The 16460-nt window shown below is 66.7% G+C and overlaps 5 protein-coding genes across 5 annotated transcripts; 2 read left to right on the forward strand and 3 right to left on the reverse strand.

Moving 5' to 3' along the window:
• Positions 1-320: 320 nt before the first annotated feature.
• EMIHUDRAFT_244118 (hypothetical protein) lies at positions 321-721 on the reverse strand (the record flags this gene model as incomplete). Its single annotated transcript, XM_005769677.1, has 2 exons — positions 321-638; positions 704-721. 2 exons carry the CDS (start codon positions 719-721, stop codon positions 321-323), a joined length of 336 nt encoding a protein of 111 aa, XP_005769734.1.
• Positions 722-5739: 5018 nt separating this feature from the next.
• EMIHUDRAFT_369986 (hypothetical protein) lies at positions 5740-6493 on the reverse strand. The gene has a single exon (XM_005769678.1). It carries the CDS (start codon positions 6391-6393, stop codon positions 5938-5940), a length of 456 nt encoding a protein of 151 aa, XP_005769735.1. The 5' UTR covers positions 6394-6493; the 3' UTR covers positions 5740-5937.
• Positions 6494-7910: 1417 nt separating this feature from the next.
• On the reverse strand, positions 7911-10120 carry EMIHUDRAFT_118581 (hypothetical protein; the record flags this gene model as incomplete). Its single annotated transcript, XM_005769679.1, has 6 exons — positions 7911-8130; positions 8163-8254; positions 8445-8630; positions 8697-8701; positions 8906-9292; positions 9661-10120. 6 exons carry the CDS (start codon positions 10118-10120, stop codon positions 7911-7913), a joined length of 1350 nt encoding a protein of 449 aa, XP_005769736.1.
• A 177-nt stretch (positions 10121-10297) lies between these two features.
• EMIHUDRAFT_244122 (hypothetical protein) lies at positions 10298-11374 on the forward strand (the record flags this gene model as incomplete). Its single annotated transcript, XM_005769680.1, has 2 exons — positions 10298-10815; positions 11167-11374. The coding sequence occupies 2 exons, from the start codon at positions 10298-10300 to the stop codon at positions 11372-11374; spliced, it is 726 nt and encodes a 241-aa protein (XP_005769737.1).
• A 273-nt stretch (positions 11375-11647) lies between these two features.
• On the forward strand, positions 11648-12236 carry EMIHUDRAFT_244123 (hypothetical protein; the record flags this gene model as incomplete). The annotated part of the gene is made up of 3 exons (XM_005769681.1): positions 11648-11654; positions 11960-12036; positions 12102-12236. The coding sequence occupies 3 exons, from the start codon at positions 11648-11650 to the stop codon at positions 12234-12236; spliced, it is 219 nt and encodes a 72-aa protein (XP_005769738.1).
• Positions 12237-16460: the final 4224 nt, after the last annotated feature.

The raw sequence follows: 16460 nt of genomic DNA on the forward strand, positions 1-16460 counted from the left end.
GCCGGCGTCCGTGAGTCTGAGTGAGTCGGAGGTCGAGGGGCGGGGGGCGATTTTGTTCTCAGTGCCAGCATGAGCCGCAAAACCTTCGGCCCTCTGCGCAGTACATGTGTAGAAGTTTACGCTTTACCTTATCTTACTGGTGACCCGGAACTCGGAAGGACCTTACACCTGTTACCCCACGCGACACACGAAAACAGATGTACATAGTCGACAGGGTCTCTGCTAAACCTATACATTCCGACGCTCTCTCACCGCCTCCATGTCTGAGTCTGGGCGCATGCACGGGTAGGGAAGCGCATTTGTCGCGCAGCAAGACACTCCTAGCTGCAGCAGTTGGCGTTGCGCTTGAGGAGCCGCAGGAAGAGCTTGGCCCGCATCGCCGCAGAGGAGCTAGGCGGGCGTGCTGCCGCGCCGCCTGCGCCGCGCGTGTGCGTCACGACCACCGCCTGCTTGCCGAGTGCCGACAGCGCCCGCAACAGCTCCGAGTCGGAGGCGGCGCCATCGACCCGCACTACGCCACTCAACACGTCGACCGCTGCATTACAAACACCTTCCAGGTTCATCAGCGCGCGGGGCAGCGACTCCCGGTCCGACTCCGTCAGATTGCGGACTTTCAGCACGATGGTCGCCCGCTCGGTCTGCATTGGGAAGGGTGTGTGTCAGCGCTTTGAGAAAGAAAAATCGCAACACGAAGAAACACCACCGGCGCCGCATGCCCCATGCCTGCTCGCTGCCACTTTGTCGACCCGCAGACAGGGACGAGGTGCCCCGTCGGACTAGAGAAGGCGGGCGAATGGGGCTGCGGTGCCCACATCCCTCGTTTGGGTTTCTTTCTCTCTTCTTTCTTCCGTTATTTCTTTTTTAGAGTATTCTGCGCACGGGACTGGCGCGCAGTGGCACTTCTCTTGGGCCCCCGGGGAGCCTACGCGCGGCCTTCTCTCGAGGTCTCGAGATACACAAAGCGGCCAACCGGCGTTCTATCACGTAACGTTGTTTGCGGTGCCCGCCCGACTCAATGTCGGACGGAACGCTGAGGCCTCTCTCGCGGCCGGGAGCGAGCTCGATCTCGGGCCAGTCTCCGCTCGGACTGCAGGGTCTGCTCCTCCGCGGACGAGGTGCGCGCCGCCCGCCTTCTCTCTCCCAATCTCTGCCACCGCCACGCGCCTGCCCCTTCTCAGCGGCGTCGATGGTGCAGATGAGGGTTGAGAAGCTCAGCTGTGGTGCATCACACATCGCGGTTGCTCTCGCCAGGTGGGACCGCGCCGTCTTCCACGCACCCTGTGCGCCCGACGTCGGCCACCTCAGCGCTCACCGGCGGCCGGCCAGTCGCGCCGCCCTCACGCACGCTCTCAAACGGCCTGGGCGCCATGAGGCCGGCGGTCAATGGGCCTCCGAGGCCCGGGCAGCCGGCACCAGGAGGTAGCACAAGCTTCGGCACGCGGCCAACTAGCCTCGGCCCGCACGCTGGCAGCACCCCCGGGCCAGATCCCCACGAGGCAGGGGGCATCGCGCACCTCGGGCTCGGGTCGACATCGTCTCCCACGCTCGGCACGCCCGCCCTGGCGGCGGCGCTGCGCGCGCCCAAGCCCGGCGCGGGAGGGGGACACGCCTGCCTGATGTGGTCCGGCCGGCCAGCCTCCGGGATTGCCGAGTCGAGCACGACCCCGGTGGCGAGGAGGACGTCGCCCCCGGGGAATGCGCCGGGCGCGACCGGCGGGCTGAGCGAGGGCGCGCCTGCCACCTCGGGTGCGGCTCCACGACACGCCACGACGGCGCACTCGGCCACGGCTGGACCGGCGCCGGCCCATCCGGGCGCGCAGGTCGCCCCCATCGAGAGGCTGCTCAGCAAGTCCGCCTCGAGCATCTCGCTATCGTCGCGGAGCGAGGCGCCGCCGGCAAGGGGCGAGCTGGCGAGGGGCGAGGCGGGCAGGGGTGAGGGGGCGCTGAGGAGCGACGTGTCGTCTTCGAGGGACGTGTGCAGCAGCAGCGGTTGCAGAGGCGGGTCCGTTGCGGCCACACCAGCAGCGACACGGCGTGGGCACTCTGCTGGTCCGGCGGCGCCCGCCTGCGAGGCGCGCGGCGGGCCGTCCAAGGAGGGACCGCCTGAGGGCAGAGCGGCGATCGATACCACTGCCGCCGCGGCAGTCAGCGCTGCTGCGCGAGGTTCGGGCGGCGGCAGCGCCGCGCCTCCGGGCGGCAGCAGCGCGCCTCTGGGTGGCAGCAGCGCGCTGCCAGAGGAGTTCACCGGCGGCGGCGGGGTGCCCCCCGAGGACGTCATCATCATCCACGTGCGCGACGAGGGCCGTCGCGTGAACCGCGACTTTTACTGCTCGCGGGAGCTGCTCCTCGAGCACATGCACTATTTTGCGAGCTACCTGGCAGACGACCGGCGGCACGAGGATGTCGACATCTCGTCAAATTCTCTTTTCACTTTTCTGGCACCGGTCCTCCTGTTAGAGAGATTTTTAGAAAACCGACACGCCAGTGCGCGCCAGTCTGAGCCCTGGCCTCGACACCTCGACACCAAACCTCGACACCGACTCGACACCTCGACAACCCATGCCAACTCGACAAACTCGACACCCCTCGACACCCCTCGACACCATCTAGGCTGAAACCATGCTCGTCCGTGTCAAGGTGCCAAACTCGACACCTCGACACCCCTCGACACCCCTCGACACCCCTCGACACCGCTCGACACCGCTCGACACCGCTCGACACCGCTCGACACCTCTGATGATCCTAACACAGCAGAGACGTAGACCCATTGGAGTCACAGAGTTAGAAATCAGGGTTGCAGCAGCAATCAAACTTGGCTGGCAGTACTTTCATCCCTGAGTTGCAGCCTCTCAAGTTCTAGCTCAAGTTGCAGCTCAGTTGCACCCCTGTTGATGCAGCAAACATGGCAGTACTCAGGTAGCCCTAAGGTGCTGCACAGCACCTTGTACAGTGGCAATGAATCCTCACACCAGTGAGCTTGTGCCATGAGTGCAGACCTGTGGTCCATTGCGCTTTGTGCACTGGCGACGCTGCAACGGCGACGCTGCAGCGGCGGCGACGCTGCTGCGATGGGGTACTGTAGCCCTTAGCTGCTGGACAGCACCTTGTGCAGTGGCAATGTCCACTGACTCATGGCACCAGCCTTGTGCCATGAGCGCTGTGGTCAGTTGCGCTTTGTGCGCCGGTGACGCTGCAGCAGCGACGCTGCTGCAGCAGCGACGCTGCTGCGGTGCTGCGCCTGCACAGCACCTTGGTGCACAGTGGCAATGACTCCCGGCACTTGATGTCCTCAAATGTCCACAGAGAGTATACTGGTTGTGCTCAGGTTGTGCTACATCAACAGGGTGCAACTGAGGCTGCAACTAAGGGATGAAACAGCTTTGCAACTGCTGCCCAACTTTTGTTGTATGTTGATGGGCTGCAACTGCATCCACCTGCCACCTTGGACACCTCGATACCTCAGACGCCTCTTGACAACACTCGACACCCGCTCGACACCCGCTCGACACCCTCGACACCCTCGACACCCTCGACACCCTCGACACCCCTCGACACTCCTCGACACGGACAAGCATGGTTTCAGCCTCGACAGGCCTCGACAGGCCTCGACAGGCCTCGACAGGCCTCGACAGGCCTGGACACCTCTATCCCTCGACAGCAGCTCGACACCCTCGACACCGGGCCTCGACACCTCGACACCAGGGCTCAGGCGCCAGTCCCGTGCCTAGTGTGTGTGGTGAGCGAGAGTGTTGTATTGTACATTTCTCTGTGACTGTGGCTCCCAGATCGAGCGCGGCAGGCTCAGTCGCCAAAATAATGGTCCCCCGGGGCGTCGCGGCGAGTCTTTTGGAGCATTTGCGAAACTCGTGAACTAGCCGGGGCAGTCGGAGAAGGGGCAACTCCTTGCACTGACGGTCGGCCGTCAGAAAACACGCCTGCGTGGATCGCGTCACACCAATCCTCGCTACCCAACGCGGCCAAAGGATATCCACCTCGAGAACCTCGAGAGGAGCATTTGGAGCACGGGGACCCTCTCTCTTTCGATCGGTTCCTGGAAGACGGAGTTGTCGCCGTGGGATGTCGAGAAGCAATGGTACCGTCCAGCCCAACATGCCCTCCAGGTTCGAGACGGCTGGTGGAGCTGGTCGATCCAAGCCGGTGGGGAGGGGGAGGCATGGCTGGCTGCAGGTCCGCCAGTCGGCCCGGCCTCTGACGTGGTGCTGCCGCTGCATTGGCTGAAGAAGAGAGGTGCGACCTGATTGGAGGCGCTGGAGGCGATGGCGCTAGCGAAGGGCGGTTGGGCCGGGCCGTGAGGGGCTGATGGCGCTGGCCAGCGCGGGGTGTGAGATTTCGTCGTCGTCGTATACTGCTGGCCCTCGCCCTCAGTTGCCAGGGCTGTGGGCTGCAGAATTGGCGTCTCTGGCGTCTACGCAGGCTCTGCAGCGTGATGGCAGGCGGGACTGCGAGGCCGGCAGCGGAAGGAGGCTGGGCACGAGCCAGGAACAGGCTGGCCAGGTCCGCGGGTGGCTGCGCTCGGGCGAGGTCCGCGGGTGGCTGCGCTCGGGCGAGGCGCGCGCGGGCATGGCAGGCCGAGCAGGCCGAGCGCAAAGTACGGCCGTCCCAAAACTCAAATCTGCGGGCATTTGTGGTGGGTGGAGGCAGACCGCTCTCCTCGGCTGCCAAGAGTGACGTGCGCGAGAATTAATGTTACGATTACCAGGTGTAGTTTATTTTTGCTTGGGCGGGCCTGATGCCGGGGTAGGTAGGGTAGGTCTGGGCCCTCCCGTCGGGGTTTTCCCTCTCTTCAAGCTGGAATTTTCAAAAAAAGAAATTTTCCGCGGAAATCACGATGTCAACCCTCCCCAAATGGGTGATCTGATGCTTGTAGGGCTTGAGAGTGGCCTGCCATGTCACAAGAAGGATTGTGGTTGCAGGAGAGTATCACCAACCATCACTCTAGTTGGTATAGTACCCCACCTTCACCGCTCCAGTGATTTCTTATTTAGTTTCCCATAAGTAAGGTAGGTAGGTAGGTAGGTAGGTAGGGGCACCGCAGGGGCCGGCCAGGTTTTTGCAGATCAGCATCAGGCCCGCCCCAAGCAAAAATAAACGATACACCACAAATAAATTTCAACCCGAGGCTCTCTCTTTTCGATGTCCCAACGGCCGGGGCACTGTCGCCCGGCCCGAGCATCCGTCGAGCAGGCGTGGGACTACGATCCGACACATCTGACATCAACTCTACCGGTGGCAGCCAATCAGCGATCCGCGTTAGGGTTTGCACGGTCCAGGCTGGTTGCAGCCGACGAGGCTGCCGACGACCCCATCCACGCTTTGCTAGCTGCACGTGCGCAGCTCGTGGAGAAGACGGGCGACGGAACGGGTGAGGAGGTGCCGACAGCACTCAGCAGTCTCAGCAGGTCCAGTAGTCGCTCAGAACTTGGGCGCGTGGACGGGAGGCATTCACTGGGTCCCGAGGCGCCTCCGACGCCGTGCAGGCTCGAGGAGAGAACCCAGCTGACCTCCTCCTCTGTCGACGGGGGCGCATGCAGCATGCTTCGAGAGCTCGCGGCGACAGGCTGTGTCAGCGAGCGCGGCAGCGAGCGTGGCAGCAGCGTGGCCACGCCGCAGCCTGCGCGCCGGCTGGACGGCTCGTGGTGGGACGGCTCGCAGCCAGATGGCTCAAGGCTGGAGGGCTCGTTGACGAGGCAGTGGCGGAGCGCGCTCGATACCGACGTGGCGCGCAAGGCGGCTCTGCTCGCGTCGGACGCCGCCTACCACGCGGAGCGGCTGCGGCGACGCACCAGCTGCGGAGGCGGCGGCGGCGCTTCCGCGGCGGGACCTTGCAGCCGCGGCGCGTCTGCGCCGACCGAGAGCGGCGGCGGGGGCCGGCCTGCCGCCGTCCGTGGCCGCGTCGCGGCGCGCGTGGCCGAGGTTCTAGGCTGTACCGCCGCCAGCGCCGACCTCCTGTCGCCGAGCGGGCCGCGGGAGCGGCTCGATCTCGGCGTGCGAGATCGAGATGTCAATCTCGGGGTCCGCGGGCGGGTGGAGCACGGGGAGATCGGGCTCCCGCCCGCCGGGACGCCGCGCGGGCCGCGAGCGACGGGCAGCCGCGAGCGCGCGCGCTGGGAGCGTGAGGGCGTGGCGGCCGGGGCGCTTCCGTCGCCCGACAGCGACTACCGGGCCCGGTGGCGTGAGGAGGAGTGGGGGGGGCGAGGGCCTGCCGGCGCGCCGCCCGAGGGAGGGAGCGACGCGGACGCTGCGCACGGGCGAGGAGAGAGGCGCTGGCGGGACGGCGGCGGGCTCTGTGCGCGGGAGGATGCTGTCGGCAGGGCCGCACAGCTTCCCGCACAGCATCCCGCACAGCATCCCGCACCGCATGCCGCACCGCATCCCGCACAGCAGCAGCCCATGTCGGCCGCGTGGGTGCAGCAGCCGCCGCCGTCGGCGCTCCTCGGCTGGCGTCAGAGGCACAGGTGCGTGCTCGCCCGCCCGCCGCCCAGCTACGTCCCGCCGAGGCGCGGCCCGCCAGGCCGCACGCCGGACGAGCGTTCCGCGGCCAAGGCTGCGGCGGCGGAGGGGGCGGAGGGGGCGGAGGGGGTGCCCTTCAGCGCGCCGGAGGCGGCGTGGTGGGACGTGCGCCGTCTCGGCTTGCGGTCGGACGATGGCGCCGACTGCGCCGCGCCGGTCCAAGCGGGCGGCGGTGCAGGCGGAGGCGGCTACGGAGGCGGCTGCGGAGGCGGCTGTGGAGGGAGCTATGGAGGCGGCTATGGAGGCGGCTGCGGAGGCGGCTGCGGAGGTGGCTTTGGCGCGGTCGCGCCGCCGCCCGACGAGTGGGCGCTCTCTTCGCAGGAGAGCCTCTCGCAGGGCTTCGCGTCGCACGACTACCTGTCGCACGTCCGTCGCGAGCAGGGCGACTTGCGCCGCCGCCGCTGGTACAAGGTGGTTGCCGCGCTGCCACGCTCGAGCCGCCGGCACTCGAGTCGCCAGCCGGCCGCCAGCCGGGCTCCGACGCGCCGGCCGGCTGGCGCGAGCCCGTCGCTGCGGTTCGTCGACATCGAGGACGGCGTGACAGAGTACCGGATCGGCTGCACCACCTCCCACTTCCAGCCCTCGCGCGTCTGCGGCGGGCCGTGCACCCACAAGAGCGCGCACGGCTTCCGCGTGTGCGCCACGGAGGCGGAGGCAGTCTCGGTCGGCTTCGACCCCTTCGCGCCGCTGCTCTACGCGCCGCGCGCGCTGCTCGTGGTGATGGCGGGCGGACGCCCCACCTTCCACGACACGCGGGAGGTCTCCTTCTATCAGATCACGCCGACCGAGGTCGTCGCAGCCGGCGATCAGTTGTGAGATCGGTCCCGTCAGCTCTGTGGGGACTGTTCAAGACGCACAGTGTCCCATTCATTCTCTTTCCTGTCTCTTTCCAGTATTGTAGACGCGTTTTCGCATCGGCGACGGTGGCCCATAAAAGAGAGGCGCGGCGTCTTTCTTCGTTTAGTTCGTATTGCGGTTGACCTCTCCAGGACCTCTGCCTCGACCTCTCGCTGCACCGCGAGACGCGAGCATTAGACTCCACGTACCACGAGGACGAGCGCGAGCCTTTTGCTTTTCCGCTTTTGGGGTCTCGTCTGGGCTCTGGCGAGTCGCGAGTGTGGCAGTGGGGGCGTCAGGGGCCGGTGTGTCGTCAGTGCGGTGAACGTGAAGAGCTTAGTAAAGGTCGGATCCCCGGGTCATTTCTCTCCCGGCCGCGCGGCACAGCCCGCTCTAAAGGCCCACCATCCGTGCCCCCTCCCTACCCTCCTACCTCGGCCGGCTTCAGGCGCGGCGCGCGCCCGAGATGCCCCGAGATCATCCGAGATGACCCGAGACCAGCCCCGACGGAGAGGCGCCGCGCCTCAGAAGAGGCGCACCCCTCAGAAGAGGTACTCGTCCGCGCCGACGAGGAGGGGGAAGCGCGGCACGGCGACGGCGAACTCCTCGCCGGCGGGCGCCTCGAGCGAGCCGGGCACAAAGTCGATCGACCCTTCGAAGGAGATGCTCGAGCCGCGCCCGCTGAGGCTCTGGTACACAAACACGCCCTCGCACCACTCGCCCTGCCCGATGCGGCCCGAGTGGCGCTGCTTGTCGTCGCGCCTGTGGTGACGTGCCCCGGACGTGTCCCGGACGTGTCCCGCGCGCGGCCGGAGTGGCGCTGCTTGCCGCGCCAGCCGCCCTCGCGCAGCAGCGGGAAATTGCCGACCACGCCCTTGCCGTGCACCTGTGGAGAGGAGGGCGCGTCTGCGAGGAAGGGGCTCTGCACTCGTGGCCGACCGCCCCCCCCGCCCCCCCTTGCCGCGCGCCTGGTCCGCGCCGCCGTCGGCCTGCCTGAGGACCCAGTGGCGCGTGTGGAGCTGCGCCTGCGGGCTAGCGGTGGACGCGTCGTGGACGTGTCCGGTGGGAGGGCCGACCCGCGCGCTTGTGGCAGCTGCGGCCGTCTCGAAGCCGCGCTGAGCGGCCGGCAGGTGCCCCTCCTCTCCGGGCGCGACGAGGGCGAGCCGGATCGAGTAGGCGAAGGTGGCCATCTCGGGCGCGTACAGTGCGGAGGCGGTCACGCGGATGCCGCGGGTGACGCAGCTCACGTGCTTCTCGCCCGCCTGCGGGAAGAGGAAGACCGCGAGACAGGTGGTCTCGGGGCGATCTCTAGGGCGGTCTCGGGTGACCTCGCCTGCGGGAAGAGGCAGATGCCGACGCTGCGCGGGTCGGGGGGCTCGAGGGGCGACGCGAGGTACACGCCGCCCTCGAGGCGGCGGCCGAGCTCCTCGAGCCAGAGGAGCAGATCGCGCCTGAGGGACGTGTCGTGGACGTGTCGTGGAGGTGTCCTGGACAGCTCCTCGAGCCAGGAGGAGCAGGTCGCGCCCGCGCGGCGCACTGGCCGGCACGACACGCAGCAGCCGCAGGTTTCCAGCCGCCACAACCTGCCGCGCCTCGAGATGCGGCGTCGGCGAGATCGGTCCGAGCAGCAGATCGCCCGAGGCGAGGTCGGACAGGAGCAGGCGCGGCGCGTCGCCGAAGCAGGCGGCGACGACGAGGAACCGCTCCGGCAAGCCACTCTGCGCACGTAGGAAGCCCGTCCACGCCGCAACGAGAGGGAGCGGCAGCAGGCGCAAGCAGGCAAAGTTGCTGTACGCCGAGAAGCCGCCGCCCAGGCCGAGGCACTCGTCCTCCCACCCCGAGGGGTGCGAGTACCAGCCGCTCGCCGCGGCGTGCAGAGCCTGGCGCAGGTCCGGGTCGACAAAGTCGCGGAGCTGGCGCAGCGCTGCGGCGGGAAGGGCGGCGGACGGGCGGTGGAAAGGGCCGGCGGCGAGGGCTGCGGCGAGGGCTGCGGCGAGGGTTGCGGCGAGGGTTGCGGCGAGGGTTGCGGCGAGGGTTGCGGGGAGGGTTGCGGGGAGGGTCGGTAGGGGCGGCGCCAGGGCGGGAGGGCGAGGGCGGGATCGGAGGAGGTGGCGGGCGCAGCCTGTGACTGCGTCCGAGGCCACTCGCTGCCCGTCGTGGACTGCGCTGAGGAGCCGGTACGCGAGGAGCGGCTCGGAGGCCTGAGGGAGGAGGCTCCTCGCTCAACTGACTCGTTCGCAGCAGGAATGCACACCATGGCTTGTGCAGAGGGAGGAGCTGCAGCCTGCAGACCCTCGAGCCCGAGCCGCGAGACAAACAGCTGCCACTCCGTCGCGCTCGCCGGCGGTCCGAGCGTCGCCTTCGCCTCGGGCAGCGCATCGCCCGCCCAGCGGCTCACGCACCCCCACGCCTCGCGCGCGCTCTGCCAGAGCGGCGCCAGCGTCGCGCGGGCAGCGGCGGGCGGCTGGGAGGCGCCAAACGTGCGGACGGTGAAGTCCGTCCAGTGGCGGGCGGCCTCCACGAAGGAGGCGCACGCGCCGCCGCTCGGGTCCGTCTTGCTCTCGAGCCCGAAGCTCGCCCTGCACTCGCCGCGCCACACCTCGTCGTCCAACGCGAGCGTGCGCCAGCGCGAGCAGGCTGCGGCCGAGCGGCCGAGCGCCGCGGCAGTCAGGTAGGAGAGAATGTGGAGAAGGAGCGCGTCGGGTAGGGCGGTGATGTCGGGAGGGGGGTCGAGCTCTGGCGGCGAGGACATGGCCGGGCGATATCACCGGGCGATACTCTCTCTCTCGACTCGGCGCAGACACCGGCGTATAAATTCTTTTATTGTTTCTTTCTCCAGCTCCAGCTCCGCTCACAGAGATGCGCGGCAATTCTTTTCTGTGCCAGAGTGCTTTCCAGCGCTCGCAGCGGCACCGCGCCGCTGCGAAATATGAGCCGTCGCTGCCGCCTCTGCGATGTGGACGTGACCGACGAGATGGTCGCTGCTCACCTGACTGGAAAGAGGCACAAGAAGCTTGCCAGCACCAGGATGATCGTGTGTCCGCAAAGTGCCGAGCTCATCTGGGCAGACGAGTCCTCCTGCTGGGAGTTTCGTGCAGCTGGCGCGGCAGGCGAAGCTGGCGCGGCAGAAGCCGCAGCGCCGCCGTCCTCGTCTGCCCGTCAGCGGAGAAAGGCGCCTCGGGACGCCCCGACGCTCGACGAGCTGTTGCTTCCGGCAGTCGGCGATCCGCAGCCGCCGAGCGTGCTCTCGCGTTTGCAGCAGCTGCTCGCGCGGCTTATCGTCGGATTTTGGGCGTGGCTGTGCTCTCTCAGGCCCCGACCCGAGGTCAAGGAGCAGCAGCGGCGAGAGGCAGCCGCCAAGAAGGTGGCAAACAAGGTGATCAGCAAGCGCGAGAAGGAGTCGCAGCGCGAGGCGGAGCTGCGGCGGCAGAAGCAAGAGAAGCTGGCGTTTGAGGCGGCGCGGAGGGCGGAGGAGAAGGCGCGCGCGGCGGCGGCGGCGGAGGAGGAGAACGCCAGGCGCGCGGCAAAGGCGGAGCAGGCGGAGCAGCGTGCGAGGGAGGAGGCAGAGAGGTCGCGGGAGCGAGAGCGGCGAGCGGCGGCCGAGGCGGCCGAGGCGGCGGCGGGGCGGGTGGCGGAGCAGGCAGAGCGTGAGCGGCTGGCGGGCGCGCGGCGCGCGGCGCGCGCTGCGGCGCAGCGTGAGGAGGAGGAGCGCGCTGTGGACGCGGCGGTGGCGGCGAGGCTCGCCGGAGCTGGGCGGGGAGGAGGAGTGAGATTGGTTCCCTCGTGAGTGTGTGGGAGTGTCAACAACAGGCTTGCCGAGGAGCTGGGCGTGGAGGCGGAGGGCGGCGTCGGGGAGCTGATCGCGCGCGCCAACAACCTGCTCGAGATCGAGGCGAGCGGGAGCCTCAAGCAGCAGGCGGAGGCGGCTCTTGCCGCCCTCTTGGGGGGGGACCCGCCACCAAGCTCGGACGCGGGCGACGGCCCCGCCGGCAAACAGCCAACCTGAGTGATTGCTGACGCGAATTGGAGAGCAGACGCCTGGTTACCAATTTCAGGCGGCGGCGGCGACGGCCCACTCGACTTTGGCCCGATCCCTGACGACATCAAGGCGCCGGATCCTCCGACGAGGGCAGCGGCAGCTGGTATGGGACCGCCATCCCGATGTGATTAGGCGCTGGTGGTCAATCTGCACGACAACAAGTGCAAGGTGTGCCGTCGGGCGTCTCGACTCGGCCCCCGAAGGGCGAGGGCTGGAGTGGCACTCATGGTTGACTAGGTGATGCCGGGTCCTGGTCCGGCCCCGAGGCCGCCTGAGGGCGAGTGACGCAGGCGAGTCATGGTTGAGCATAGGTGTACGTCGGGCGTCCCGACTCGGCCCCGAAGGGCAAGAAGGTGAGCGGCGGGCACGTCAAGTGGGGGTGGGGGGCAGCGCCCTCGCGGTGGTCGGCGCTGTGAACGGCGCCTCTTCACGCTCGGCGCTGTGAGTAGGTGGGGCAACCCCTTCTCGATGGGCGGCGGCGCGGAGTCGCTGCGCCCGCGAGCGATCTGGGCCGCGACACAGCGCCTCTTCACAAGCTGGTGGTGTGAGCAGGCGCGAGCCGTGGCTCCGTGATTCGGCAGTACACGGAGTGGCTCATGGCGCCAGAGAGGGCGGAGATGAGGGCGGAGGTTGTCCCGCGCTCGCCGCGCCGCGTCTCACAGCGCTGCGGTTCGCACATGTCTACCTGTCTCAGGCGCGGCGCGATTTGCGAGGCAAGACGCTGGGTTGCTTCTGCGTGCCGCTCAGCTGCCACGGCCACGTGCTCGCGCGGGTCGCCAACTCTCACAACGACGAGGAGCTGCTCTGCCAGCTGGTTAGAGAGGAGTGAAGTGCTGCATGAAGGCATGTGCGATGCGCCGCATCTATCTAGTGTCTGATACTGTAAGTCGGTGTGCAAAAGCGCCACGTACTTCGTGAGACACTACGTCAGTAGAGACGATTGGGTCCTCTCCCTCTATCAGCCTCGACATTGTATTGTGAAAAAGAATTTTCTTCGACCCTCTCTCCAAAAAATCACACAACGAGTTTATTCTGTGTTTGGCTTTGGGTTTCTATGTTTGCGATTTGGAATTTGGTATTTGTCTGGTTCTTTGTTTATTTATTTATTTATTTATTTCCTATGACCTATCACAAACGGGCGGGGGACCTGTCCTTTTTACCCATCTCACAGTACGGCTTTAGACAGGTGTCCGTTTTTATTTATTTATCCAATCACAAAAAAGAAGTCAACGCCGTAACTTTGACGTGTCGCGAGTTCGCGCGTCCCTTGGAGCACTTGGAGTGCAGTTGAGCACTTGAGCACTTGATAGGGTCGATTCCGCATGGTGCGGGACCCCTCGACCGTCTCGCCCTCCCTCACTGGTGTGTTCATTGGGGGGGGTCATAACAAACACGGTACAGGATCGAGGTGCACGCTGCTGAGGGACCCCAGAGGGTAGATCGAGCAGTGTCGTCCCCCCTCTCCATCATCTCCCTGGGAGACGTCGCTCGTTCGTCGGCGGCGATGGCGGTGTGACCGATCGAGCTACAAGAGGAGCTTGTTCAGCAGGATCCGGGATAGTCTGGCGCACTACCTCACTGGGCCTGAGACCGCCGGGACGCCTCCCCTCACCGTGCAGTTAGTAACCTCACATCCAGGGCCTGGGGGCGTCCCGAGCGCGCTGCCGTGAACAACATACATGTACATGTGGCTGCCGAGCCACGACGCCGATGCCGGGCGTGGGGTACCTCTGCGAGGCCGAGAGCTTCCTTTCGGCCGCGCTTCAGCCGTGCCTTGAGGGCGACGCCAGCTTCACGGTGGCTGCACACGCGTCGCTTCGGCGCACACGCGATCGTCTGACAAGGCGCAATGCATGCGCAACTATGAGCACCTTGTCCTCGGGAGCAAGTGCCACCTACTTGTTGCAGAGCAGGCCTTTGTCCCGGCTGACTCGCAGCAGCCGCACACGCCTCCGCGGGTCGACGTGTTCATCTCGATTGCCCGCCGGCAGAGCCTTTGCGCTCTCGAAGTACGAAGACGCTCCACCCCGGCGCCAAAGTCGTGGCCCGCGTCCGGATCGACACGATCTGGTGCCTCCCGCGCGACTTGCCGCGAGATAACAACACTTCTTTCTTCACCGCGAACGCTCATGGCGTGACGGGTCATGGTCGTAATGCCAACGTGCATGTCTTCTCGGATCGATACGCATTGATGTGGAACTAGCGAATGCACATCCCGTGGGCCAACGGCACCGCTAGACGCGGCGCATGCCCTTGCATGTGTCCCGTCAGCTCCGAAGCGACGCTCGCGGCTGCGGTGATGTGCCCGCTGACGCGCGGCAGAGCCGGCCAAAAGGTGGCTTGGCTGCCGCCTCTGCCCGTCCCTATGATTGGGCGGTACAACCGGGGACCACTTTGCGTTTCGGGGTTCGGGAAGGAGGCGCAACCTGTTGACCAACCCACAACCACCCGCGTACTTCGCCAACCCCGAGCACCGCTGCGAGCTCAGCCCGACCGAACAAGAGGCAGCCGACCAGATCGTCGCGTGGCCGAACAGAGGCACCTGACAGTGCCTGACAGCTGCCCGACAGACCGACAGATCACCTGACAGCACCTGACAGCCTGACAGCCAGGGCTCAGTCGCGTGGCCGCCATGAGAATGGGCTTCTTGAGCCTCTTATGACTGCATATTGGTAGAGGGTGCGGTGCGTCCTAATCTAAAATCCGAGGATTAAGGTTTCAGGCATCGCTTCAGTGAGGCCAAAGTGAGTTTATGGATGTGTGAGAACGGAGCGGGACACGAGGAGGCACGCGGACCAACTCGTCGGCGACTCTGCTGCACGCCGTTTCAGAATTTTTCTCAGCGTGAGCGAGACGTGGAAGAGTGCCACCGTCGGGTAGGACGGGTCGGCCCGGAGCATCAGAGTAGCCGTCGTGGTCGTAGTGAGCAACGCCGGCCACTCCGGCGCCGCGTCGGCAACATGGGAGCATGTCCACCGCCACTTCGCGGTCGCAGCGCTGTTGTCGCCCGAAACGCCGCATGTACCTCTGGCGGGCCAAAGATCGCCTCGTATGTCGATTTTGACTCGACGGCAGCATGGAGGCATCACGTCTCCATGCTGCCGTCAAGTCGGAGCCAGTCTGCGGCGACCACAGCACTCGCAGGAGGTACATGAGCTATTCAGAGTCAAGCTTTTGCGCGAAATCCCACAGTGGTGGATTTTGGGGCGCTGCGCACCCCCTAATATTGTGCAGCGCGTGCACGCAGTCGATCCGCGTGTCGGTGTGGCGCGTGTGCGCACCAGTCTGCAGAGAAGAGAGATGCGCTAGCTTGTCATCAAAACACTATCAACCATGATTATCAAGCCCCTCTCACTCTCACGTACAAAAGGTAGTAGGTAGCCGCCGCCTCCTCTAGAAACTCTCTCTCCCATCCGCGTCGGTGCCACACACGCCTGTTTGGCGATGGCTGAGATTACCTTACGCCACACGACGTGCGGGTCAGCTGTTATTTCTTGCGCTACAGACAAGCCACCGCGACGCCTCGCTGCGCGCGGCATTGCGCGAGCGTGGCGCGCGAGGCGATGATGGCGTCGGCCAGCCCATCCGCCGGGCGGAGGAACGCCTCGCGCGTCACGCAAGCGTCGCCCTCATCGGCCGCGCCGTCGACAAAGAGCGCCCACACGGCGGCGACGTTCTCGCGCATCTGCACCACCTGCGCGAGGTCCGACGAGAGGCCGTACGTCTTGATCAGCCCCCGCACGACCGCCTCCTGCTCACATCAACCACACGTGAGTTAGGCCCGCCGCGCCCGTCGTCATAGGTTCATATCGTCATAGGTTCATATCAACCATTCATTAGCTCATTTAAGAGCCCGCCTGCGAGAGTCGCCCGGCGCTCTCCTCGTCAAAGTAGTCGAACCAGCGCAGCCTCTCCGTGGCGATGTCGGGGACTGCTGTGCGGCGCGCAACCACTCGCTTCCTCCTCGCGAGCTGCGAACGCGCCTTGATTCATTACCAATGACTAGTCAATGAACTGAATTCGCGACCCCCGCCTCCTCCTCGCAAGCTCCGAGCGCGCCAGCGCCAGCACGCCGCTGTCTGGCGCCGCGAACGCCTCGTAGCGCAGCTCTCCTTCCGGGGCCTAGGAGGTGTCTAGGAGGTGTCTAGGAGGTGTCTTTAGGAAGTGTCTAGGAGGTGTCTCCGGCGCAGCTCTCGCTCCGGGGCCTCCGTGCTCGGCGAGGCCCACCCGTCCCACCGCCTGTCGAACTCCGCCTCCAGCGAGCGCTGCTCCAGGGGAAGCTGCGCCAGCAGCGCCTCGACAACCTGCGGCCGCGAAAGCCGCGCGGCGTGCCCCGCGGCCTCGCCACCCGTGTCCACGGCGCGGAACCAGCCGGCAGGGTCGGAGAGCAGCGGCGGGAGCGGCTGCACGGTGTCGAAGGCGCATCGGCAGAGCGGGCACTCGGGGAAGGGCAGCGAGCGGGCGCACGCCTCGTGCAGAAAGTGGCGGCACGTGCGGAAGGAGCCGCACCGGAAGAGCGCGCAAGGCGCGGCGTGGAGAGGGTCAAAGCAGACGGCACATTCTGCATTCTGCTCCGCCAGGGACGCCTCTGGCTGCCTCGCATTGGTCGAGGAGGCCCCGCTCCCTCCCACGGGCGAGGAGGGGCGGGAGGCGGGGCGGGAGGCGGGGCGGGAGTCCAGCAGCGGGGAGCGGGTGGCGAGGAGGGGGGCAGAGAGGGGGGAAGGGTCCGGGGTGCTCGGAGGAACGGGAGGAGGCTCGCTCGGGGCGGGCGGCAGCGAGGGCAGCGGTGGCGGCGGCGGAGAGGCCGGCAGCGGTGGCGGTTGGTACGGCGGCGGCGGCGGCGGCGGCGGCGATGACGACGGCGGCGACGACGACGACGAAAGCGGGAGCGGCGATGGCGGTGGCGGGGATGACGACGGCTGTGGCGGCGGCGGCGTCTGCGACGGCTGTTGCGGTTGAGTGTGCGGCGATGGTTGCGGCGACGGGGGCGGCGGCGGGGCGGGAGGCGGCGTCGAAGGGGGAAGCGGAGTCACTGACAGGACCTGCGCCGCCC

Source organism: Emiliania huxleyi (assembly GCF_000372725.1).
Source record: "Emiliania huxleyi CCMP1516 unplaced genomic scaffold EMIHUscaffold_410, whole genome shotgun sequence".
NCBI classification, from domain to species: Eukaryota; Haptophyta; order Isochrysidales; family Noelaerhabdaceae; genus Emiliania; species Emiliania huxleyi.

Excerpts from the sequence above, each read along its gene's own strand:
- EMIHUDRAFT_369986 (XM_005769678.1), bottom strand. The coding sequence starts at position 6,393 with ATGCGGTGCGGCATGCGGTGCGGGATGCTGTGCGGGATGCTGTGCGGG.